The sequence below is a fragment of the Agelaius tricolor genome, unplaced genomic scaffold (assembly GCF_023055355.1).
Source record: "Agelaius tricolor isolate 1412-34295 unplaced genomic scaffold, bAgeTri1.0.p SCAF_8, whole genome shotgun sequence".
Classification (NCBI taxonomy): domain Eukaryota; kingdom Metazoa; phylum Chordata; class Aves; order Passeriformes; family Icteridae; genus Agelaius; species Agelaius tricolor.
In genome coordinates this window covers 8296938-8323935 of record NW_027269268.1, presented here as the reverse complement: position 1 = coordinate 8323935, position 26998 = coordinate 8296938, and the positions used below count along the sequence as shown (strand labels likewise).

At 41.0% G+C, this 26998-nt stretch overlaps 1 protein-coding gene across 2 annotated transcripts; it reads left to right on the top strand.

Annotated features, from left to right (window-relative positions):
- The first annotated feature begins 1147 nt into the window (after positions 1–1147).
- PRKG2 (protein kinase cGMP-dependent 2) lies at positions 1148–25569 on the top strand. 2 transcript variants are annotated; one of them, XM_071431562.1, is made up of 19 exons: positions 1148–1284; positions 3600–4106; positions 6819–6985; positions 8565–8678; positions 11363–11468; positions 12646–12709; positions 13322–13399; positions 14443–14537; positions 15303–15371; positions 16107–16205; positions 17131–17281; positions 18548–18684; positions 18844–18933; positions 19105–19246; positions 20044–20207; positions 20837–20959; positions 21850–21912; positions 22768–22834; positions 23686–25569. In XM_071431562.1, exons 2-19 carry the CDS (start codon positions 3613–3615, stop codon positions 23779–23781), a joined length of 2319 nt encoding a protein of 772 aa, XP_071287663.1. In that variant the 5' UTR covers positions 1148–1284; positions 3600–3612; the 3' UTR covers positions 23782–25569. The 2 variants fall into 2 exon arrangements, with proteins under 2 accessions (XP_071287663.1, XP_071287662.1); XM_071431561.1 differs by lacking the exon at positions 22768–22834.
- The last annotated feature ends 1429 nt before the right edge of the window (positions 25570–26998 follow it).

Here is a 26998-nt window from a genome sequence, read left to right as displayed (position 1 = left end):
AACATTTCTGGTTCGAGGCTGTTGAGCAGTGAAATGTATGTGACCAGCATTTTTTTATCATTTTTTCTTTTGGGGGCCGGTCCTGTTAGAATTTATGTGAGCTGCTTTATCCCAGACATGGACAGAGATCTGTTGGAACCAAAGGAAGATTTATAAGTGGGCAGTCCCAAAAGGAGAGTGTAATGTGACAGTGTTCACAGGGGTCTTAGGATGAGGGAAGAGACGAGAATGTTGACTCCATGTTTCTGAAGGCTTGATTTATTATTTTATTATACGTATTATATTAAAACTATACTAAAAGAATAGAAGAAAGGATTTCATCAGAAGGTTAGCTAGGAATAGAAAAAGCATGATAACAAAGGCTTGTGACTGACCGAGACAGTCTGGACAGCTGGACTGTGATTGGCCATTAATTAGAAACAACCACATGAGACCAATCACAGATCCACCTGTTGCATTCCACAGCAGCAGATAATCATTGTTTACATTTTTTTACTGAGGTGTCTCAGCTTCTCAGGAGAAAAAAATCCTAAGGAAAGGCTTTTTCAGAAAATAGCATGGCTATTGTGTAATTGTAGAGAAGAAATTGGAGAGCCAGTGTCCTAGAGGCCACAGGTTGGTGTTAGACCAAGTCTTCTTGACAGCATCCCTAGGAGAGGTATGCATGCAGCTCTTTGCCTGTTGTAAAATCCTTTCATCCCTGGTTTGTCAGGCTGTTTGGGTGAACAACCCGTGGAGATGTTCTGAATCAATATGAAGATATGTGCTAAGAGAGAACAGCTCTTGTGAAACACTGCAAGAGTCAATGCTGAATATGGGCAGTGCTCCATTCTGGGGCAAGCCTGAGTGGATGTAGATATATCCTAGGGCACGGGCCAGCTCCTCGCAGGCTGTGCAGGGCTGTTTGAGGGTCAGTTTGCGAGAGCAAGGGCTGCAGCATCTCTGCAGCTGCGTGCCCGACAGCCAAGACCCGCACACAGAGCGGCAGAAAGCGAACAGGACAAACACCTGAGCTGGGCCCTGCATTACCTCTGTGCCAGGTGGGTACCTTCAGGAGCCCGGCCCGTCCCAGCCCACCGGGACGGGGCATCACTGCCGAGCTCGGCCGGGCACAGCCCCGCAGCCCCTCACGGCCGAGGGAGGGACCGAGGGCGGGACGGGCCGGCCCCGCCGCAGCCCCGGCCGCCGTGACGGGAGCGGGAGCGGCTCCGTGCCCAGCCCGGCTCCGCGGGGAGCAGCGCTCCGTGCCCGCCGCCGCCACCCGCCCCGGCTCTGGGCTCGCAGGTGAGGGCAGCCCGCGGCTCCGGGCGGGCGGGGGCCGGGGCAGGCCGGGGCCGGGGCAGCCGCGGCCTCCCGGGGCCGGACCGGGCTCCGGCGGGGCGGGGGTGCTGGCCCGGCAGCGCCCGCACCCCGCGGGCCTGCGGCGGACCCGGGTTCGGCTGGGGCTGGATCCCGGGATCGTCCCCCGAGCATCCCCCCGGGAATCCCTGGCATCCCCCGGGCATCCCGCGGCGGGCGCGGACACCTCCGTCTCTCCCGGGTGGGTTTTGGGTCTGTCCGGTGCTTGTCCCCGTTTGTTCAGTGCCCTGGAAGGAACGTGTGAGGTGCCCTGGGGGCAAACGCAGCGCACTGAATGCCCTGTTGAGCCTTTTGTCTCCGGAGCTGTGGGTAAAGCTGGTCAGGAGCAAGGCTTTAAGTTTTCTGCTAGAAATTGGCTGCTGTAATGCTGAATTACTAAAATCACCTGTTAGTGTTTTATTGATTCCTGCCACATCCATGAGTTTCCTACTCAAGTGGCCAGTTAAGATGTGGAAACAGGCATCTGTCAGATCTGGCTGCCTCTTCCATTGCCTACTGACAATTAACTGTGCATATACAAAGGGAAGACAGAAGCTGCTAACATTGTCACTCCAGTGAGGATAATATATTATGAACCTCTAACATCACACAGTAAACCTGTTCTGTTGCTGGGTACAATCCAAACAGTAAATTTTTCTGTGCCTTGGGGCAGTCACTCTGCCAGACATAATTTTAAAGTGTGTGGGATATCCTTTATTTGAAATGCAGTGACTGCCACTGCTTTTAGTAGCAGGGACTGCTACAATGTGATGATGTGTTTCCCATAATCTCCTCTCTATACTTTAACTTTTATTTATGTTGATTGTTGTTTGGGTTGTTTTTAAATATGGTTACATGCTGAGCTAAGATCTTTGATTAAGCCATGTGCAGTGACACATAGGTCCCTCTTCAGAGTTATTTGGTTCGGTTCCCTGATGTGCAATTTGTTTAAATTCTCCTGTGCAGTACGGATTTGCCTTCATTTCTGACATACTGAGAAGTCCCTGTTAACAGGCTGAAGCATCAGCTGTTCAAAATGCATCTGTGAAATTGGCACAAATGAAAAATATTATTCAAAGTCACAATAAACAAGACAGAGCTGAGAAGAAAGACTATGTTAAAGAAAACTAGATTTGGAACGTGAGGTACCTTGTCGGCTGTTTCAGTTCTGACCCATTGAAGGCTGTAAACCAGAACAGAACTGTGCATCTGTTAAAAGTATGGTTATACTAACGAATAAAAGCAAATTGCTGGAGCTTGTCATCTGACCAACATACCTTGTCAGGGCCATGTTCTTATCCAGTTCCAATAAAATGGTGAAAGAGATTATCTTAATCCACATCACTTGGGGTTCAGCCTGAAAAAGGTGTCCTTCATCCATGGGGCAGCAGGCTACTTTGGGCCTGCTGTTGCCTGACCACAACAGCAGCATCATCCCTTGCTCCTCCTGAAATGATCCAATGAAACATGCCAAAGATTGTGTCTAAGGAAGAAGGGGGACACTTCCCTGAAAATTTACTGAAGGCTGCTGGTTTGCAACAAGTGCTTGTTGAAGCCATACGTGTGTTCTGACAGGAGCCCAGGACCATTTTTTTTTCCTGGTCGCTTTTCATGAGTAGCCAATGGAAAGGGGTAATTCCCCATAAAAAGTTAATTGTTCCTTGACAGCAGTAGCAGCTGTTACAGCAGTTGTACTAACAAATATGAGCCAGTTTTAGATGAGTAAGTGAGCTGCAGAAATGATGCCAGCTGCCTGTGTGTTAACACATATACTTACTAATCACATATCCTTTATGCCAGGCAGGTATGTACCCACTGGTTAAATTAGTCTGTCTATTAAATTAAATTAGTCTACACAATAATTATTCTTCAGTGGGGAAGTGACCCAACTTTTGTTTTTTGCTTCTAACAATTTTCTTGCTTTAGCAGTCAAGCACAAGCTTTTCTCCTTCCTACTGTTTGTTTTGTCTTTGTTAGGCTGAGGGGAACTTGCACATCTCTTCAACTCACAAAAATAAAGTAGTAGCCATGAGATCTTTTGTTTTGTTTTTACCACCCCTCCCTGCCTCTTCTCCTTGCCCTTTACTCTGCTGACTTGCAGGACTGGAGAGGATGAAAGCAATCAGCTGTGTTTACTACAGTTGCATATGGCAAATTCAGCTGCCAGCTAATTACTGAATTCACTGCTCAACATTCCATGGCTTAATTTTATTTTTTTCTTCAGAAATGAAATAAAACTGCAGATTTATTTTCCCACCTAGGTCTCTGGACAAAATGGGGAACGGATTAGTGAAGCCCAAGCACCTGAGGCAGTCCAATAGGCACGTGGCAAACCTGGCTATTGGCTGTGCTGCCAGCCACAAGTTTCTGATGGACCCATGCCTAGGCATCAATGTGATCAATGGGCCAGCTGATGTCCTCTGCAGCAAGGTACTTGAACTGGAAAAGGAGCTGAAGAGAAAAGATCAGCAGCTGCAAGAGAGTCGAAGCCATGTTGCTGAGCTTCAGGAACAGCTGGCTATGCAGACTAAGGTCATAGCAGAACTCACCAAGGAGCTTCAGAGCAAGTGCATACAGCTGAACAAGCTGCAGGATGTTGTTAGCACTCAAGGAGAGCACTCTCTTCAGCCTTCTCCATTTAAAGTCTCTGCTGACAGGAGGAGGGGAGCCAAGGAAGGTGTATCTGCAGAGCCAACAACAGGACTGTGTGATTTGAGCAGGCAAACTATGTTTTCCCTTGAAAAAGCAACAGTCCGAAAGGATTCCAGGTGAGCTCATTTCAGAGAGCTTCTCTGTTTGTGTTACAAGGTTATTACTTACATCATAATTATATCTTCTCTTCATGATAAATCAGGATTAAAGTATTCATCCTTTTCATGTAGGCTTTGCAGCTGTGGAGTTTGTTGGTAGCTTTAACCAAGAATCATCTGTGTCCCACAGACTTCAGACAAAGAGTGGTGGGCAGCCTCTGTATTTTAGATGAGAATCTTTCAGTTTTTTGGGGATTTATCATTATTGCCAGCTTCCTCCTTCCCTCCAGCTTCTAACAATCATGGCGTAGGAACTGAATCTTACTTGTTCCTCTTTTAACCCAATTACACCTTCTAGACTCTGACAGACCCATAAACCTCTGTGGTCAGAGCTGACCTTGCAGACAGAGATATCAGACTGGTATCCTTAAGGATAACTTAGACCCTCTTTTACCTTGCAGTGTAGACATAACCTGAGAGTCTTTTTAACATGGTGGTAGCCAGACTCTACCTGGACTTCAGCCAGTGACTTTAGTGCCTTCAGATTTGTAGGGAGCTTTGTTATTCATGGCATATCTGAGTCTTTACTATAGTAGACCTGAGAGTTATGAGGCATGTTTTCTCATCCATCATGTCCAGCACTGCACCTTAGAGGGTGCCTCATGAATCAGAAAGGCTGCCTGAGTCATCACAAAGAGCTGAGAACTTCAGCTAGCAGTGTTTTTCCAGAGTAAGGGAACCGCATTAATATTTTATCACAAGTATCTGGGTAGCTTAAATCACAGCTTTAAGAGTGTTCTGTTTGTAACCTGTCTCCTCCTTGGCACGATCCTTGTACTGCAGTCCACCACATGGTTTTCTAGGGTGCCTTCAGAGACAGAACTGTAACAACAGTGAGGAGAAGAGCCAGTGGATTAGCAAAGTGCAGCAGCCAGAACCAAAGCAAGTATTGCAGCTTAAGCAATCCAAACATAATGCACATCATTTTTTGATGTTGTGGTGGTCAAAGTATTATTTGATCTTCTGGATATTTTGGAAGCAAACGTATGCCAAAAACAGCACCACAAAGCTGTAGAGCTGTGCATTGCTATGTCTCTCAGTTAGATAAGCCTGTGATACACATGCACTTGTGTAAGATGCCATCACCTTGCTCTTGAGACAGCCAAATGATGAAAGGCACAAACATTTGGTTTCCTTACCTGGTCTGTAAATACTGTAGTAGGTCAAGTTCAGGCAGTTCAGACACATAAGGACAAAGTGTAACCTTCACTGTCTGCAGAATTCTGTGTGTTATAATTAGCAAATACTGATCCATTAGCCTGACACTCTCTGTAGGGGTGTTTGGAGTTCCTGCTACCAGTAGCTGCCTCCCCTTTACAGAGAAAGGACTTAATGCAGCCCCACTGCTGTGGAAGGTAACTTTACAGTGCTCCTTGTGCAAGGAGCTGCTTCAGAAGGAGGGGAAGCTCCATGCTTCTTGAATTTGAATTGGTTCCAGGGTGCCACCAGTCCAATTTAGAATTATTTGTAAAACAAATGGCACAATTTGACGCTATTCAAATGTATGGCAGGGGTTTGAGTGCCATACTTTTGTTTGGAGTATCTCAGCATGGATGATTTTCATGAAAGTTTAGAAGCATAGTCTCCTCTTCCACAGTTCTGGAAGCTTTTGTGCTCATTTCACATATCAGGCTATATGCAATTACTGTATTTTATTGCAGTATTGTACACATGATGCAGGCCAGGATGAATCAAATTAGCAAGGTTGGCTTTAGATGAAAACTAAGTTAGAGCTTATATTCCAATAACCCTGTTGCTTTCAGCAGAAGGTAAGTTATGATTCCTATTTCTAAACACAGTCCTCACCATAGCTACTTGGTTTTATTTTCCTGCATCATCTCATCACCTTCACTTATTTTCAGTCATTACATGGCTAGTAACAATGTAAGTGTATTTACATGCCCTAGGTTTGTTCATTCCTGGATTGTCCTCGGGAGATTTTTCCCACATAACCTAGTTTTGATAACAACCTCCCATTGCTTTATGAATACAAACAAGAGGAAGCCTTAAATGTCTCAGAAATCTGTCAGGATTTTGACTTTGTCAACATTAGGAGCAAGGGGACTCAGAGGCAGAATTTATACTTCACTTCAGCAGTAAAAGAAAACTATCAGCAGGGCCATAAAAGCCCCATCAGTGCAGAAGTTGTTTAATTGCCTTCATTTCTGATGAGGGCTTGGGCACTGCTTTATAGGATGCCTTTGAGCCAGAACATACTCACATCAATCAGAACCCATAGATTGTGTATGATCTGCTTTGATTTGGCTGGTTAGCCCTTATCCACAGATTCATCCATTGTTTCTTTTTCCATGTGTTCTCCTTCTTAAAATCCAACCACTGGGCTCTGCCACCAGCAGCTCAAATACAGACAGTTCTTGTCTTTACAAGTCACCCATTTATTTATATGCATTTACTGCAGCAGGAAATGCTGCAGAGATTGTCTCAGGGAGCAGTGAAAACAAGGTTGTTCAATGGGATTGTTCCACCAAGTGACTGCAGCACAGACAATTCCCTCACTAACCAGGCTACCATCCCACAAGGCCTAAACAAGGCAGGCAGAGCAATGTGTTAGAAATGAGGAGTCCTCTTGAGAGCAATGAATGCTTGGTGAATAACAAACCCCAGCCATGCTGGGCATTTTAAACTTTGTGGTTTTTCTTTTGCAACCAGTGAGAAGAAGCTCATCACAGATGCCCTGAATAAAAACCAGTTCCTGAAGAGACTGGAGCCTCACCAGACACGAGACATGGTGGAATGTATGTACGAGAGGACGTTCCAGCAAGGGAGCTACGTCATCAGGCAGGGAGAACCAGGAAATCACATCTTTGTGCTCAAAGGTGAATATTGCTTACTTGTACAGCACACAAGTGCAAGAAACAGGGAAGGGGTTTGGAAGGTTTTGCAGGAAATCACAGTGAGGGTGTTTGTGCCTCTAAATAATTTGTCCCTGTAGAGGGCAATGCAAGTTTTACCAGTGACTTTTATGAAACAGAGTTGAGAGCAAGTAAAAAAGCACCTTGGAAACATGAGTCTTGATTTAATGTTTTTTCATGACCCTTTTCATTTCTGAAAGTCCAGAGGCCAGCACCTCCTTTCTGTTGTAGGTGTAGTCAACCCTTTCATCTCCAGAGGAAGAACAGATATTATTTAAAATACAGAGAAGTGTTCGATCATGAAGCCACTCCTGAAATAAACTTACTTGTCAACATTCATAAGATACCAGTTTTCTGTGTATGGGAAATTGAAAGATGAGCTCTTCACTCATTGTTCTCAAAGATGAGGGGTTGCATTTTTAAAACGTGCTTGTCTCTTTCTGGGGTGGGGGAAAAAACAAGCTCTAGGATAAGAAGGCTTTCCTAAAATAAGGCCAACAAGTCTGAAATCATTTGTGCTGACTGCTACTGTGCCTCAAATTGCTGTTCAGCTATAGTTTAACACCTGGAATTTGCTCCTATCAGCAATAAGGTCTTTCATCTTTTCACCATTAAAAAACAATTGTGTTAAATTTGCATATTTCATCAACTGGGGACCACTAAAAGTCTCAGAGACTCATATGAATTAGAGCTCATACTATATATGTTCTGTTGAGGTGGGAATATTTAAACAGGTATACCAACAAACTGGTATATGTTGGAAAGCTCATTTTCTGCCTTTATATGGATGGGTTAGTTGGAAAAAATTATGGTAATTGTGTTAGGAAAACAGGAATGTTACAGGAAAAAAGAGGAGGCAGGATTTGTGACAGTGTGGTCATATTATTGCAAGACAAAATGATAACACTTTGAAAATAGATGAAATATCAAATAGGAGATGTGCACTTGGAATTTTTCCTGGTACATTAGAACCTTTCTTGAGGAGATGGTGTGGGCCTTGGAGAGAAGAGGGCAGAACTTTCATAACATGTTTAAGAGAAGGGTTTTGGGGCCATAAACTGTGAAGAAGTTCAGACTTTCTTTGACTTTTGCTAGTAAAGCTCAAGAGCAACTTCTTGAATGAAGATTTAATGTGCTTTTAATTTTTCTGCCCTCTCCTTTGCATTCTGCACATACATACTCATACATCTCTATGAAGAGATAAACCATGAGTCATTTCTCCTGTGATCATTATTTTGAGACTTCTTTCTTTACACCACACTAGAGTATCTCAACCACAAGTGAGTGGCTTGTTGTAGCAAAGCTTTATCCATCAGGATTTAGAATGGCCCTTCCTTCCAGAGCACATCTGTAGATTAGCAGTGCATTTAAAAAAAAAAATCTTTCCTGGTTTGTATATGTGTTTCCAAGCACTTTTTGCACTGTTGCTCCCTTTCCTGTGTTCCAGGGAGTGGCGAAGTCAGAAATATATTGATTTGTTTTCCATTCACTCTGTGCAGTTGAGCACAGATTTAACAGCTATTATCCTGTTGATTTTTGACAGAGGGCAGTCTGGAAGTCTTTCAGCAGAATAAACTACTCTCCTCAATACCTGTGTGGACAGCATTTGGTGAACTGGCCATTTTATACAACTGCACACGGACAGCTTCTGTGAAAGGTACCTGAGGTTAAATACAGCAACCTTGCTCGAAATGAAAACTGTGGATTTTTGTGAGATCCTGTTATACCCAGATTTCCTTTGAAATTTTCATTTAATAGATGTTTGCATGTCTTTGTTATCTACAGTAAACTCACATATGTCTTCCTTGAGTTATTTCTTCTTGGGAACTCTAATACTATGCCATGAACATCATTCCATCTCTGGCATAACCCTTGATAAACAATTAGGCACCTCCAAATTGTGCTGGTTAGCCTGATCTGTAGCATACTAGCAACTAGGGCAGGATTGTGTTTTAATTGTGGATGGTTTAGTAGAGGTGGTGGTCTCTGGTTCTTACGTTCTTGTGTCTAACACAGTGCCAAGGATGAAATTGCAGTGAGTTTGAAAGCATATGAGAGCCATGGTGTTTTTAGTAGAGTGGGTACAATTCTAATTCAATTTAAAATATGCAGGAATTAGTTGCTTTTGCACTTCTTTTAGTTCTGTATCATCATTATGTCACTGAGTCTTGCCTAGACCCATTTGCAGCTGGCAATTTGGGGACTGACCAGGATGGAGTGTTTAAGTGTTGCTCTGATACAAATATTCCTCTTTCTTCATAAGACTGGGTGTGCATCCATTAAATACCCCCTGATTCCCTTTCCAACATGCCATAACTGCTCTGTGACAAACAAGTAAGTAACTAAATATGGTTAAGTTCATAACTTTTTCACTCTCCACCATTTCATAAATAATACTTTTGTTTGAAGACTAATTTCTGTTCTTGTCTAAATCTGCAGGGACTTTGTGCCACCAGTAAGTATGAAGAGTTCATGTTGACTTTAAAAGGAGCAAATGGAATAAAACAAGAAGTTGTTTGCTGTAAAAGCTTTTGGTCTTTCTTCCTGCACCCAGTTTAGGCACTAAATCATTGCTGGCTTTGCAGATGGAAGTTATTACATGTAATCTGTTTTTGTTGCTGCCTGATAAACAGAACAGCATCAGTAATGTGATTATTTTTCTTACTAACATGCTGTTCTAATTGAATATGTTCCCTATTTTTCTTTTTTGCCTGCTGTATAGTATTAGCATTATAAAGTAGCATTTCCGCATAATAAGATGTCAAGCTGCTTTAGGCCTTTGCTAGCATTAATTGGTTTTGAGGTAGGACAGGAATAGTCCAATTATGGGCAAGAAAAGGTATTTGAATACTTGCAAACACTGCAGAAATCCACCCCTCCCCAATAGCTTTCCTGTGATCCTTGTGGAGGCAGAGCAGTGCAATGCCATACCTGAGCATGAATAGTGAACACATGTGTGAAACCCTCTCCTGCTGCTGGATCTCCTGGTGCCCTTTTCCTGCAATCTGTGAAAACTCACAAGTGAAGGATTTCATCCAACCAGCATCTCAGTGGCTGCTGCTGCTCAGCAGCATCTTCACAAGCAGGAGCTGTATTTGTGATTTACCCCTATGTTTCTGAATTTCTCTCTTTTTTAAATCTCATCTTTGAGATTGCAGACATTTTTCTAACTCTATAACCACTTCATTAGTTAAGGTGTAAGATACAGGAAATACCAATTTGCAATAGGCTGGGTACTTGCCATGCTTTCTTCATGCAAAATAAACTGAAAGATGTTATCCAGGAGAGAAATAAAACCAAAGTAACACCTTTGTTCTCCCATCCAGCATCCAAAAATATTTTTTTATCTATTTTGATAGATGGCAGATCATATGTGTGTATTATATACAATGAGAAATGACTACAGGCTGCATTTTAAACCTGGCATTTTTGTTCCCTGAAAAAAAGGATTCCATGTTGATTATAAACAGAGGAAATCAATTGTCCCAATTTTTTTCTGTAAATTTTATCTCACAGAAAACACAGTTTTGTTCTTTCGTAGAGCAGAAGGAAAACTGCTGAATATGGTGTAGCATCTTTGAAAAGAAGAGATTAAATTTAACAGAATCACCTTTTGCTTAAAAAAATAAGAACAGTTTTGTTGTGTCAGTGATTGCACTCAGAAGCTTCTTAGTGATTTGCATCTTTGATGCTGAGTCCTGTGCCTGCTTACCATATTAATAGTTTGATTATCTTTTGAAAATGAGACATTAATATTTTGCTTACCCGTTATTCCCTTATACAATGGATAGTTTGGAGGAAAAGTGTATGAGGATCACAGGATTAAATGAAATTAAATTTATTTCTTGACCTCTGATTTTTCTATCTTAGTACAGATAATTTGCATACAATCTGAATTTGCATATACTCTGAATTAGAGTTTGATCCAGGGCACGGTATTTAATGACATAGGTTTTGGAAAACTAACCATGTTCTTCTTCCCTTCCAGTCAGCTTCTTTGCATTTTACAGCTTTTGAGTGCAGTGACTGTCTGTGATTAGGGTAGATTTTCCCAAGTGTTCAGCCCTGTCATTTCCAAGGTTGCTCAGCCTATGAAATTGCATGGAAAGCATTCCCTGGAGGAACCATTTGGAGATCTATTCCTTACTTTAGTGAGCATTTTTAAGTGGGAATTGAATTCTTTTAAAAGTCTGATTACAATAGGTGCTGGATATTTTAAAATTCAGCCTTGGGCCTTGTGAAATAGCTAGTCTGTCTTCTACCATGAGCTGATTCTGTAATATCATCTATCAAATATTTTGGAAACATTGCTGATTTTGTTCTCTTTTTGTTTTCTCAAAGCAATCACTAATGTTAAAACATGGGCACTGGACAGAGAAGTGTTTCAAAATATCATGAGAGTGACAGCACAAACCAGACAAGAGCAATACAGAAACTTCCTTAGAAGGTAAATATGATTAATTTCTATTTCTGATACTGCTTTGTGCTACTTACTGAGGTGCACAACAATACTGTGCCTGTCTTGTAAACAGAGAGAAAAAGGTGCTCTTCATGCAAATATGGCCTCAAAAGCCTGAATATTTGTGGTTTTTTTTCTTTCAATATTCATAAGAGTTTTTTTCCATTTTAATTGTTTTTCTCCTGCATCACACTAGAAAACTTCAATAGGTGCTTGAATGCCTTTAAGTAGTAGTATAAATGTATAGGGAACTTACAGGTCTAGAACTGAGAACAATATAGTAAATAAAGCTAAGTAAATCCTCCAACGAGTAGTTAGTTTGCTGCTGGAGGAGATTAAGGAATATTCCTTGTCCTTTGGAGATTTGAATATGAGATCTGCATGTCTCTTAACTTATGAACTAATTCCAATCTAAATTACCAGGAAATTTGCAGAGCAGAATAATTCTCTCCTGCAGGGACCACTGAGAGTGCTTCTCCTTAGGAAGATGGGGAAATTAGAGGTTCCAAACCACAATTAGCTGTGTAATATTCTATCTTTTTAACCCAGAATGACCATTCTGTTGTGCCTTCAAATCCAAATGCCAAGCCTGGCCATGCATAGAATGCTTGTGTATTTTCACATCCCTCTCCACCTTTGACTTCTATACACACTTCTTTGCTGAGCCTAAATAGATAGAAGTTTCTATAATTTCCTAACTTTTGCAAGTCCAAGTGATCAGGATGGAAGGTTTTCTCATTCTTACCAGCAAGTTCACAAAGTTTTTACTCTAATTAGATTATCTTTCCATAGCTGTCCAGAGTACTGAAATTTTTACCTTTGATTTTACAGTCTCTGCAGTGCACTTGAAAATATATTCTTGAATTGCTATCATGTCTAGGGTCTGTAATTGCTGGATTCTTTTGAAATTAATCCTTATGCCCACTAAAGTCCTTCCTCTCCTGAAATTCAAAGTTGATTTACAAACTGACCAATGTTTGCTGCATTTCTAAGTTGTGAGAGTTTATCTAAAAACCAGGATGAGAATGCTTGAACCTTACAAATTAAGATTTAGTTGTATACTGTGTTCACCACTAGTTTAACTAGTTATAAAATTTGACTGTAAAAATTGCTAATGATAACTGCTTTGGGTTATGGGGCTTTTTTTTGTTTTGTTTTCTGGAAGTGTGTCCCTGCTGAAAAACTTACCTGAAGATAAATTAACCAAGATCATGGACTGCCTGGAAGTGGTAAGATATTAAGTTTTTCTAAATAATATTCAGTAAGCTTCCAAAATAACAAAGAAAAATTAAAAACTACCAAGCTTATTTAATATGAAAGTGGTTTTGGAGTGATCAGAGCTGAATTCCAGGTTGGCAGAAAATAATAACATTTAGTGACATTGAAGTAAGTTATATTTTGGCATCAAATGAGCCAAGCAAGTTGTTAAGATGATTTGTAATCTATCTTTTATTAAGTACAAAGTTGCTCTCCAGGACTCTTTTGGTAATCAAATTTGCCTCTTTGTGATGTGGATATGTAATACTTTCACACCCCTTGGACCACATACACTGCAAGATGTAAGGGAAGAAGGCATTAGGTCCCCAGCACACAAATCCACCGAAATATCTGTATGCCTTAGGGCTGTATTTGCCAGCAGCTTTGAAGGTAAAGGCCTGATCTATAACCACAGCTGGGATTTTTTTCCAAGGATAGTGGTAGCTCTTTATTCTTTTCACATAGAGGCATGAAGTATATAGGAAGTCAAACATCAGTGAAATATCCACATGTGTTAAGAACTCTGCATAGCAACCTTTCAAAGATTTGTTGGACAATATTTTCTCTCACTTGCCCCCCACCAGGAGTACTATGACAAGGGAGATTATGTTATTCGGGAAGGAGAGGAAGGAAACACCTTCTTTATAATAGCAAAAGGAAAGGTAAGGTATAATAAACCTAGCTTAAAAAATAACATGTACAAACACTTGGATCTCAAGAGCTATTTTAAGGGGTGTGGTCTCCAGTAAAAATGTTGCAGAGTGTTTCTGCACATGTTATTAAATTCACAATATCGTGATAAAAGCCTGGAGCAACATTGCAGGGATTCAGGGAGCCTAATTTTTCATTCACAATGAACTCATGTTATACTATTCTAATTACAATGTAATTAAATTGTGTCCTGAAGCCTCTTGATTCTGTGCCACAGATGTAAAGCCAATTTTTTTGTAATTTTTTTTGTAATTTTTTTTGTAAATGAGATTTGACCCTATGTCTTCTCCTACATGGTGCAATATCTGATGGGCAAAACATAGGCTTGTGAAAAGTCTAAGTAATGGAGTCCCAGACTTAATGGAGAATGGCCTTTGAGCTGTCTCAGAGTCCTTTCATTTGTTAGTCCCAGAGAAGCAAGGCAGCAGCCTTTATCCCTCAGCTGATACCTTGGAGGCTGACTCAGGACTCCAATATTAAATCAGGAGAATTTTCCACAACAAACTTCCAGTTTCCAAAACATCTCTGTGTCTGTAGATATTCTAGTTTGTTTCTTGCTAGCATGGGCATCAGCAGAGAGTGCTACTGTGGAAGCAGAGTTTTGTGAGGGGAAATGTTAGTTAATGCTTCTGGAGTGTTGCCTATTTAACTGAGAAGACAAAAAGCTCATATGACATCTGCCCACTGTGGGAACTGAAATATTTTTCAATCTTTCGTTAAAATGTGACTTATTCTGCTCTGTTTCAAAAAGAATGAGGAGAAAATGTTGAGGGGTTGCCAATAATGAATATATTCCTTCTTCCCAGCAAAAATCTGAACGGGGTCAGGGAATGCTTGAGTGAAATTTTTGAGAGAAGGGGTAACAATATATATCTGTAACTCTTTCTGCAGCATTACTGAGTTTAAGACATTTCTCAAATACACTTAATAGAAAGAATATCATGCATTACTTTGAAACTTTCCCTTACAAAAATTTTTTTCCTCTACTTTGCAGGTGATAGTTACCCAGAGTACTACAGACCACTCACAGCCTCAGGTGATTAAAAATCTATACAAAGGAGATTACTTTGGAGAAAAGGCTCTCATTAGGTTAGTTCACACTGTCTCATTCATGATGTGAATTTCAGGATCTCAATTATCCCATCTCTGTGTGTCAGATTCTACAACTCATGGCTGTTTTGAATATATTTATTTTCATTGTAAAGTCAGTAGATGAAGGTAGTGACCAAATTTGTGTTAATGTTTTGAGGGGTTGCAGAGAGAGCTTGAAAGTTTACACTGGCATCGACCTTTGGTTTTCCCTGCAGAAGTCAAATTCTGGCCCTCTGCATTGTGGCTTATTGTTAACACTTCAGTAAAAACTGTGGTGAGAACTTGTGCCAGGTTGTAATTGCCAGAATGGATGAGGTCCATTGTGAGTGAGACGAGCTCTTGTTTCCATTGCCCATGGCAGTAAGAAACAGAGAGGAATCACACAGTCCATATTTACATGTATAATTGAGGAGAGAGTCACCTGGCTTTGGGAATGTTTTATATCCAAGGAGCTTTTTAGAAATAAGAAGTGAATCCTGATGTAGTGATAATAACATCTCACCCTAATTTCTTGGAAACTTGCTAAAGGATGTCATGATCCAAACCCTATCAAAACTGGAAAAACTATTGTGCTAGACCATAATAATGACTAGTAAAAGGCTAAATGTTGTATTTGGTTCAGCAGCATTAATCCAGGCACAGGCTGCAGAGGCTTTTGAGGAGTTTCACCCAGAGCAGCTGTGCCCCTCCATGAGTGCAGTGTGAGGTACTTTGAGGATTTTGACATGCTTCTGAACTCTCCTAATGCATTTCAATTCTCAGTGACGACGTCAGATCAGCAAATGTTATTGCAGATGAGTACAACGTGGAGTGCCTCGTTATAGACAGAGAGTAAGTACATTGCACATTCATAAAAGACTTGCATCCTCTTTCAGCAGGTTAAAGTGACTTTCAGTGGGTTAATGTGACCTCACTGTAGGCAAAACCACAGTGTTTCCTTAAATGGATCCTGAATGAGTGGTTGTGCTTTAGGAATACTAATGAAGAGAGGCTGACAGCAGGTGCTGGAGCACAGAAGCTTAAGAGTAGTTCAGAGTTACTCTCTTCTTTCTCTCCTTGTAGTGGTGATGTTTTTCCTGATCTCCTGGGTCAGGGGTTCCTAAGGTCTGTTCTTGTCAGTGAAGACCAGGGCAAAGAGAGCATTCAGTAATTCTGCCTTCTCTGTCCCCAGAGTCCCTGCTCCATTTAGTAATGGGTCCACATCATCCTTTGTTTTCCTTTAGTTACTGATGTATTTGAAGACATCTTTCTTCTTGTCCTTGACATCCTTGGCCAGATTGATTCCAGGTGGGCCTCAGCCTTCCTTGTCTCATTTATATTTACCCTGACAACCTCTCTATATTGTTCCAAGTAGCCTGACCCAGCTTCCATCTCCTGTGTGTTTTCCACTTAAACCTGAGTAATTACAGGAATTCTTTATTTCTCCACACAGGTCTCTTGCCCCCTTTGCCAGATTTCTTGATCATTTCTTGAGCCTGGAGGAAGTGATCCTTGAGTATCCACCAACTCCTACTGGGTCATGACTGAAATGTTCAGCAGTTTATGATGTTTCCTTTGTGGTTTTAGGACATTTAATCAAACAGTTGGAACTTATGAGGAGCTGCAAACTTACCTGGAAGGTTACGTGGCCAATCTGGCCCAGGCTGATGAAAAGCGACACGCAAAGTAAGTCAGATCATGTTCGTTACACCTACAGTAGCTAATCATAAAAAAAGAGTCATAGATACTTAAGTAAAATCATGGATGGTGCTTGAAGGAGATGGACCCCTAGGAATGACAGCAGTCACTGTAATAAAACAGTCTGGCTATGCTTATGGAGCCCAACAAACTTTTTCTGATACAAGAATTACATAGAATCTCAGGGTGTTGACTTCCAAACAAGAATTCATTCTATTCCTGGAAAACTGAGCACAGGAAAAAAAATGATGATGTGCTCAAATAGATTTTGCATTTTGATGGTAAGTTCTTTGACTGGTAAAAACCCCTGAAGGCCAACTCTAACTCCAGGTTTATTTAAGGAATCTGTATTACGGTGCAAAAGATTAAGTGCCATTTCAAAAAGAAAGAAGCAGACATAAAGAAGCAGTTTATTTATAATGTTTCAGTATTGCACTGATGGTATTGATGTCTGCTCTTAGCTGTGGGCCACACTTTTAGTTTATGTACCTTTGGTTTCAGTCTGAGCACTGCTGGAAGGTTAGCAGAGTGTGTTTTTCCTCTGTTCAGAAATATATCTGCATTCTTATTTCTGATAATTCTACCGGAACTGGTACACAGTCCTTCAAGCATTGCTTCTCCAGCTTGGCCTGCCCAAACTTTTGCAGCTGCCCCCATCAACAGGAATCTCACCAGGGATCAGGTCTTGGTAAAGTTACTGTAGATTCTACTCAGTGAATTTCAGTACCATTTTTGTCCTAATTTACTTCTATAGGATTCCATTAAGATTCTGTTTGGAAATAAGAAGAGTTTTCTTTCCTTCTCCTTTCCCACTTCCCCTTTTCTCTTTTTCAATTTCCTTTCCTTTATATAGGATCATTAAAAGTAATGGCAAGGAAAAGCACTAACCCATGTTTTTTTTTTTTTAATGCAGAGGAAGATCCTTCTGTGGACAGTTGACCAAAGAGGTGTCTTTGGAGATGATAGAGCTGAAGGAGAAAGTAGCCCAGTTCCCTCCTTCCCCATTCCAGAATTTAGAAGTTGTCACAACTCTGGGTGTTGGTGGGTTCGGAAGGGTTGAGCTTGTAAGAGAATGTTTTAAAATTATTCATGTAGCTCTCTGTCTTGGATGATTGATTTAGCCACTGAATAATGGGAAGGATTTTGGTATTCTATGTGCTTGTGCCCCTCAGGCAGAAATAATTCTCCATAAAGCAATGCGTAGTTTAAAAAAGCATTTCAGGACTTGGGTGTTTAAAGAAGCAAATCCATTCTTGTGTGCCTCCATCTCCTGCTGTTAAAAACACCTTCCTGCTCACTAGACATAGTCATCAGTTTGTGCATGTGGAGTTTACAGACGTGCCTGCCTGCATTATGTACCCTGAATGGCAGGCCTTTTTCCAGGAATCTGCCTGGACCTGGAGCAATCTGAATGGCACCACATAGTCTGTGCTGGTAGAACTGCTTCTGTATGCCCCACAGCAGCTCCAGCCAGCCTGAGCTATCTCTGAGCTGAGTTCACTGGGAAATTTCCAACAATTTGCAATGGCTCTTTTGAGTCATATTCAATGGTGTGATCAGCTGTCCTTCTGGGATACCAAGGGCTTCATTAGCCCAAAGCCTTAAATTCCACTGGCCTCTGGCTGAGCTGCAAACATCTGACAAAAACCTGAATGCTTTTTGTGCAGGCTGCTGAAGGTAATGGTAAATTAAAGGAGACTTTGTGCTTTTAGTGAAGTCAATAATCCTTTACAGTCGTTAGACCATCAACTATTCCATTCTGATTCATGCTTTGCAAAAAAAAATCCTGGAATTCTACTGCAGCATCTGAATACTAAGCTGAAAACTGAATTCTTATCCAGCTGTAGAACACAGATATCTGCTTCCTTCATTTCCAAGAGGCCCTGTTTTAACTTCCATCTTTTTATTGCATATTGGATAATACTTCAGTGTAATGCAAAATCATTTGTAAACATTCTTCCTAAACTGCCTCTCGTTTTTGTTTGTATTATGCTGGTGATTAGAAATCTTAAATTGAAATTGGGACCCACTGTGATATAAACTCACTGTAACATGTAGTACCTATCCAAGCTGCTGCTATTTGGTAATATAAAATGAACAGAGGGAGCATTTCACTTTAAGAGTGGGGACTGGGAAACTCAAATATCTGATGCTTGGCTTAAAATCACACATAACAGTTCTGCAGAAAATCTGGAATTTGTCCCTTGTTACAGCCATCAATTTCAGTCCTGTGCTGTGTTGAAAAATATGGATATCAATGTATCTACTGAGAACGATTTAGTAAAACATCCTTTCTTTGCCTGATGTGTTTTCATCATTTTTATTCACAGGTTAAAGTTAAAAATGAGAACATGGCTTTTGCTATGAAATGCATAAAGAAGAAACATGTAGTGGACACCAAACAGCAAGAGCATATCTATTCTGAGAAGAAAATCCTCGAGCAGATATGTTCTCCATTTGTTGTGAAGTAAGTTGAGCATAAGGTTCCCTTGATTTTGTCCCCCAGCTGGCCTCTGAGGCAGCACTATTAGGAATGAGGTTTGGCACACATGAGCTCTGGAGGAAAGACACTGCAAGTCTCGTTTTTATTTTGCTTTTCCTAAATTGCTGCTGTTTGTCTCCACAGGCTGTATCGCACATTCAAGGATAACAAATATGTGTACATGCTCCTGGAGGCTTGCCTTGGAGGGGAATTGTGGAGCTTGCTGAGGGACAGGTAACAGCAAACACAGCCTAACCTTGCCCTTTATAGTCAGCCCCACGTGGCTACTGAGCAGGTAGACCATTCAATGAAAAGGTGTTTGGTTAATATTCTGGTTGTTAGATATTATCTGGTTAATAACTGAAGCATTTTCAGAACTTGATTGTGATTATTATTTTGGTCCAGAGGCAGCTTTGATGAATTCACCACCAAGTTTTGTGTTGGGTGTGTGACAGAGGCTTTTGACTATCTGCATCAAATAGGAATTATCTACAGAGACCTGAAGCCAGAAAATTTAATTTTGGATGCTGAAGGATATATAAAATTGGTAAGATGTAATCAATTGTAATGTTATCCTTTTGTGCCTGTATCCTGTTTCTTTGCAGGGGGGGATATAAATAGCATGTAATTATAGAACCAGGATCCTGGAGTGTAGTAACTCTTGTGCTTCAGCAGTAAAGAGGGAGGGCTTCTCATTGCACACTGAGGAGCAAAGGCATTGCAAAGTCACTGTAAGCCATGGACAAACTGGGGAATTGCAGCCTCTGAGAGATCTTGCCACAGTATAAACAGCAAAAGAAAAAACTCTCCCAGCAGTCAGTTTTATTGTGAGAACAGAAACCACATTTCACAGGTGCAGAATTACCTCCCTGTCCAGCCTCATACAGTCACAGGTTCAACATTCATTGATTCCATTTACAGTCACAGGTTCCCTCTCTGTGTAGAGAGGGAACACAGAAAAGAACTCCTGCCATGCTTTGCTGTGGCATGAGAAGTGCAACAAGAATACCCTTCAGGGAGCTTGGAATATCCATTCTGAAGACAAGGAGCCACCCACTGCTTTCCAGGGACAGTAAATCTCATGTCCTCAAGGAAGTCATGGGTTGTTCTCCCCAGAAGGAAAACTATTCAGAAAATTACTTGTGATACTAATGGTATCTGTTTTATAACATTCAGTAATCCAGTGGAATTACCTCTCTCTCCTTCACAATTACACTGTGTGGTGGTTCTAGCTGTAAACTAGCAATTCTGGGATTTTTGCAGAAAGTGAGGAAGCAATTAAACCTTAAGGCTTCCCAGTGCAAAACTCTCCTGCATTATGCAGCATATGTTGATTTTGATCAGGTTGATTTTGGATTTGCAAAGAAGATTGGATCAGGACAGAAAACCTGGACATTCTGTGGAACCCCTGAGTATGTTGCCCCTGAAGTCATTCTGAGTAAAGGCCATGACTTCAGCGTGGATTTTTGGTCCCTTGGGATTCTTGTGTATGAACTCCTCACTGGCAGGTAAGTGCCTCCTACTCAAAGTTCTTACCTAGTTTATCTGTTATTAGAAATCTTTCCAAGGTTGTTTTTAGACAGCCTTGCAAAATGATACTTCTTTATGCAAGTCTTACCTTCCATCATTTCAGAAATGTCACAGACCTAGTGGGTTATGTATTCTCAGTTCTGCCTTATCCAGGCACAAGCTATAATTGGCAGGTGTAGGGCTCCTGCAGCTGCTGCTGCTGTTTCCTGTGAGGAACAAGTGACAACAGACTGTTCTCTTCCCTGTTAGTGGGTGATGGGGTGCAGTGGGGTGGGTGAGCTGTAAGCAGGGCTCTCTCTTTAGCTCTCTGCACACTCCCATGACAGCTCTTTGGGAATGCTCAGTGGCAATAAAAGTGGAAACTTCTCTGGGTTAGGCTTAAAGGGACACGTGGTCATGCATTTTACCTGGTACATACAGGAAGCTTCTCAGCTTCAAGCCTTTCTATTAACTTAAACAGGCTGAAAGGGTGAGGGTTGTAAAAGTAGGAAGGTGGGCTTTTTTTTCCATCTTTTTTTCTATATTCTCAAATATTTGCTTAGATAGGTACTGGCCACATCTGCTCTTGCCAGATGTTCCATTTAGCAGTGTTGCTTTCTTTTTCCAGCCCACCATTCTCTGGGGCTGATCAGATGATGACATACAATTTGATTCTCAAAGGCATTGAAAAGCTGGATTTTCCTAAAGCAATAACAAGGCGACCTGAGGATTTGATCCGCAGGCTCTGCAGGTAGGAGGGGCAGTCTGGGGCAAAGCCTGAGTGGAGAGAGATTGAGCTCTTTTAGGACTCAGACTGAGCATTGAATTCCTGACAATCTCATTTGGAATTGTTATACATGGCATGGTCTGTTCTGATTGAATTCAGTATGCATTGCATGCCCCTTTATGTGTCACACCTCTGAGTCTGCAGAGGCAGCAGAGGCTCTGGGCTTTCTCTGCAGCTGGGAATTTTTTCTGAAACACATCTTTGGGAAAATTTACTAAGTGGGGGCTGAGTAAAGAGCTAAGGGATTTGATTTTCAAATCAAGCACATTGTTAAAGAAAATAAAAAGCTTCCAAAATGACTTAGGCATATAGATTCTACAGAAAACAAGGGGCACTTAAAGACTGGCTTAAGTCCTTTAGAAAATGTGCAGAAGGTGGTATTTCAAAAGGGCCAGCCTAACTTAGTGGCCTGCACAACCTGTGGCTGGTGACACTGACTTTGGATTCCCAGCTCCTGTGGGATTTCATCCATGGCACTGGGAGCAGCATTCAACATTCTTGTGTACCATGAGTGGAAGGATCTTTGTGGCTGTAAATTTTGATCTGCCTCCTTTTGTAGCTCAGACCTGCTGGCCAGGGAAAAAAAGGATATGCAACTAAAAGTCAGCCAGCTGATTTCCCTCTGCTGCTTCTCACAGCTGAGTGACACTGCTTTGGCTTTCTCCATCCTCAGAAAAAAGGAGCAGTGAGCAACACCTCATTATATCTCCTCATGAGGCCACATGTTTTATGGAAGCTGCATCCCTGTGCAACTGTTACATGCAAGCAGTTAGGACCTATAAATGCTCTTTTAAAAATAGGAATATTTTATATGTTCTTATTATTTTTCTTTGTTTCCTTTTTTTTTTTTTGAGACAAAACCCTACAGAAAGATTAGGCAATTTGAGGAATGGAATAAATGACATCAAGAAGCACAGGTAAGCAAAAGAGACTTCCAAAAAGAAAATTTGGGGTTTAATTTGAAATATTTTTAATATGTTAGAACCCAGACTGGTAAACTCATAGACATCTCTGTTGCTCTTGAGTATTTTTGCAACTATAGCAAGCAACAATATGAATGTAAATCCTCAGCATGATTATCTAGAAATCTTTTTTTTTTTACTGGTTTTGCTGCAAGATTGTAGATGTAGGAGTTTAATTCAGTTCTCAGAGAAATCAGTGCCAGTTCAGCATCTGCCTCTCAGACCTCCTGACCCTTCAACATTTGATTTTTAAGAATGAGTAGTTAAGGGCTCCATAGGAAGGGGATTTAAATTTTAGGGGTTTGTCTTCTTTCTTGTAACAAAGAAAGTCTTTCTCACCATGAATTTTTCTAATGCAAGTCTTTCTTCACATGAAGAAAGTCCTCTGTAAATTAAACATTTTCTGCTTTCTCTTTTTATCTGGGTTGTTTCTAAGCCCTTCACTTTGTGCTTGGGGAAAGTAGTTCTTTGATTTTTCTGCTTGTCTTCCTGTTCTCATGCTGTAAAAAGGGTGGCATTCCAAGGAGTCACACAAGCCTCTGCATGGCTGTGTTTCTGCATGCATTAACCTGCCTATGTGCACCTCCTCCATGCAGAAGTGCCAGAGTGCCTGGTGGTCCTGACGCTGCCCCTGCCTTGTGTGGCAATGATAGTGCTGGAGATTCCTCCTTCTAACTGTCTTCTTACAGGGGTTGGCATGAGAAAAGCCTCCTTATAGCCCTTCTCAGCTCTTTGTGGTATAATGTCAGAAAATGACCTGTCTTTCTCTTTTGGTCTCTCCCTGTCTGTCTTTCATCTCTTTTTAATCAGGTGGTTGAGTGGTTTTAACTGGGATAGTCTGAAAATGAGGAAATTGACATCGCCTTTAAAAAGAGAGGTATTGGCTTTGGCTTTTAGTATCATCATGCTTTGCTCACACAGCTTGGCTACAATGGAGAACTGATGGTGATAGCAAAATTTCCCAAAGATGCATTTGAATTATTACAGTTCAACATTTTTGTGAAAATTGAATGAAAGAGGGACAGCAAGCAATACATAACTTACAGTCAGTCAAGTAATGGAAACATTATTCTGCCTGTGTACTTTGCATTACATTTTCACCATTACTAGAACAAATGGTGTTTGGTCAGAAACTAATATTGAAAAAATATATCTCCCTTGGTAATGGGCACTTTATTAAGATGCACTGTTCATATTACTGTGAAGAGTAAAAATTCCTTTGTTCTCCTGCTACTGAGTTCCAACACATTCCTGAGTAAGCTCCCAGTTTTAAATGGCCTATTTATTTTTGCCCTTAAATGAAAAAAAAAAAAAGGATAAAGCATTTGAAGCTCACCTTAATCTTAATTTGAAACAAAAAGTAATTCTGAGGTCTGCTTTGAGTAGCTACCCTATGAGTGTAGATTTGGTCTTAAATAGCATTCAAATTGTACAGTGTGGCCCAGTTTTCTCACTGAATTAACAGGGCTTTGGATGAAATCAAGGATTTGATATTTGGGAATTCCTTTTGTAGAAGAAGGTGAATTCCATTGTTCTGTTGCACAATGTAATTACTGGAGGTATTTCTTTTAAAGAATGAGGAATTGCATCCATTGAAAGACATCATCTTTATCATATTAGCCTTTCATTTCCATGTTGGGAGCAACAAAAATGATGCATAATCAATAGAGAACATTTTCAAAAGGTACTTTCTGAAACACCCTTTTGTTTGTGTTTTCGATGTCCTAGCTGTCTGGACCAACTGATTACAGCTACTTTGACAGCTATCCACCTGAAGTGGGAAGCCCTCCAGATGAACTTTCAGGCTGGGACAAGGATTTCTGATCATTTTTCCTCCTGGCACATTTATAGAGACTCAAAGGCACCAGTTCTATCTTGTTTCTTGCTTAAAATAAAGTCACACAAATTACACAGCACTCCTTGAAGAATAGAAGACAGTACAGAACCAGAACCTGTTTGGATAATCCACCAAAATCTGTGCATTTTATGGGAAGGGCATGCCTTCAGTCAGCAGAGGTAACCTGAATTTATTTTTTTTGATACACAGTGAACATTTCCCAGATACCTTTGATTGGATCTATGGTTTTTCCACTAAAAATATCACTAGCTGAAATTTTGATATTAACAAGGTTACCATACATCTTTTTTTGGGTGGAGAGGATGGGTATCAGAGGCCAACAGCTGTGACATTTTCAGCTAAAACTATAGGCACTTATTTTTCTTTTTCTCTGCTGTGTTTCACTTTTCCCCCAAAATGTCCTGTCTTGCATTGATCCAGAAATGTGTAGAAAAAAGACTTTTACTGAAAAGTTGATTTGATTTAGCTACAGCCAAAAAGGTATCACTGTGTAAGCTGCCTGTCTGTCAGTCTAGTTTTGCACCACGTTGGATATGTGAGATTGGTCAAACAAAAAGATGTATGCATAATAGAAGTTGCCTAGAGAATCAGACCATGGTGTGCATTTCCCTTACTGCTTCAAAGAGCCATGTGCCTTTCTTAAAACGTTTTGCTTTTGTGTAGTGTGAAGATAAAATAGATGGACAAAAAGCTTTTGCCTTGCAGGGAAAAAATGCAGATGGATGTTGTGCATTCATGGCTTATACAGGAAAATTCTGTGTTATGAGCCCCAAGTGCTGTTGAAGCAGGGATGTTTCTGGGTTTCATGCTGGGTTTATGGGAGGGATGCATCTGCAGCCACTGCTTGGATTTATTTCAGCTCCTGCTGAGACCAAGTCCAATCTAAATTTCTGGGCTGAAGCTGCCGCAGCTTTACCGCATTTCACAGGCTGGATGGAAAACCTCCCGGGCAACTTGTACTGTGTGCTCAGGCTTTAGTTACCCATGGCTGCTGGATCACCTCCCTGGCTGCTGGGAGTGACTTCTCCCACTGGGAAGGGGAAAATGAGGGAGGGAATGCCTCAGGGGCAGCTCCATGCTTTGTAACGTGGTTATAATTATTTTTCACTGGTGGGTGACAATTGCTTTGACAGCAAATCAATTTAAATATTTTGCATAGCCTTCAGCCTGAATAAGGCAATAGAATATTTTCCATTGAATTTAATGAAGGTTGGATGGAGCCCTTGAAAGAAGACACTACATATTTAGCTGGTTTTGTTTCTCTGCCTGTTTGCAAATTATTATGGAAATTTGCAGCCAGCAAAGCCTGTGCAAAGTGGAATCAGAGAGGGTGGAGCAGAGGCTGTAAGCTGGGACTCTAGATGGTTGCAACTTAACTTTGTTTAGTAATACCAAAGACTAAATTTTATTTTCAGGATTTAGATGAAGCACTAGACATTATGTATTTGTGTTTCTCCGTGCATCTGTCTTTCTTTCATAAATATTTTTATTACAGTCAAAATAATATTGTGCCAAGTTTTATAAAAAGCTTTTGAATGTATTTTTCCATTGTATTTATATGTAGTTTCCTTATATATACATATATATAAAATAAGAATGGGGGTATATATATGTTTTTTTTAAGTGAAAAATTATCTGTATGACAAGTTTAGTGCAGTTAGCATTAAGTCTGTGCAGCTGTGGGATGTATTTTCTTTATAAAATTTAGCTTAGCTTGTTTATTTGTGTGCAAATAAAGTAAGCTTACAATGTAACAGGATGAGCATTAAGTTTTTACAAGCACATTCCATACAGCAGTCCAGATTCAAAGACTGGATTTATACTTCTTGTCTACGTGATTCAGAAGAGACTGAAGCAGAAAAGGCTACCCGGGAGAGAGAGCCACTGATGTCATTTCTTGCAGCATGTCCTGCACTCAGATTTTGTTTTCCCTAGTGCATAATGAGAAAATGAATGTATAAGAAGCTGCAATAAATGAGGTCACAGATTATTTTGTACTTATGTAGAGTTCCCATGTGCATTCAATTCATTCTAGTTCTTGCAGGTATGCAGTTGACTGAGGGAAAGTTTTCCAGAAACAAGCAGAAGCTGATACAGGAGAGACTAAATATAACTTGATCTCACAGCATCTGTCTTTGACAGACAGATGTGCTTCAGACTTCAGCTCAACACCAGTGGAGTTATGCTGAGTAAAACAAGGGGATGAGTAAGTCAGGCTCAAGTAGTGTCACAGTGCAGGAGATCATGGGAGAATTGAATGGACAATTAGGATGATGATCAGATTAAGCTTATTGCTGCATTTTCTAATTTAAAGTGATTGAATTGATTTTGACATTCAGGTTTTGGGCATGCTGTGGATATGTTAGTAATTCTCTGAGTTCTGTCCCTGGTGTTCTTCTCTCTGCTTTGCCTTTCTGTCCTGTCAGCTCTGCTTTTATGGTGTGGCTCCCTCCGAAACTCAGCTGTAGCTGTGCTTTCTTCCCTGCACTTCTGCCACAAGAGAACCTGCCTTAGGAGGCAGGAGGGATGAAGATTGTTCCTGACAGAGAATAGTTAGCCTGGGCTGTTGAGATGAAAGTGCCTTTCCCCAGCTACCAGATCAGAGTGGAGATGCAGGTGAGCACTTCAGAGAGGCAGGAACAGCAGCAGAGTGAGAGGATACAGTGTAGTGGCAGGAAGAATTTTTATCTTTGTCTGACAAAGTCCTGAGAGATTTAAGTCCCTTGATGATTTCAAAGTCCCTCTAGAGAACTGTGTGTTACTTTGGGTTTTGACTCCTTTGACAGTTTGACAATTTGGCTTCCTCAAAATTGTGTAGAAAGTGTGGGGAAGAAGAGAAAATTAAAACCAGCCTTCCCAACTGTAACATAGCCCACTGTCCTGAATTCTTCCTCCCTTCCCACTTTTTGCAAGGCAGCACAAGACTGGCACTCTTTCTCTCTTAAGTTCCTTGTGCCTGGATGTTGTAGCACAGCTATTTTGTTTCCTGGCATGGATCTGAACATTTCTGATTGACTTCCTTACATCTTGGTATAGGGCTAAACCAGTAGGGGTAAATCAACATGCACACAGGAAGGCATCCAGTACAGACATTTGTTTCTGAGTTGTATTTCTCACCACCAAAGTGGCTGCATGGCCACGTTCAGGGATGTGGTTCCCATGGTTGTGGTGCCATTCTCATAA

Bases quoted from the DNA above. Each gene is read 5' to 3' on its own strand.
- PRKG2 (XM_071431561.1), top strand. From the start codon at position 3,613: ATGGGGAACGGATTAGTGAAGCCCAAGCACCTGAGGCAGTCCAATAGG. The intron at 18,685-18,843 runs GTAAGTTGAGCA...TTGTCTCCACAG, and splicing joins TGTTCTCCATTTGTTGTGAA to GCTGTATCGCACATTCAAGG. The intron at 18,934-19,104 runs GTAACAGCAAAC...ATTTTGGTCCAG, and splicing joins TGGAGCTTGCTGAGGGACAG to AGGCAGCTTTGATGAATTCA.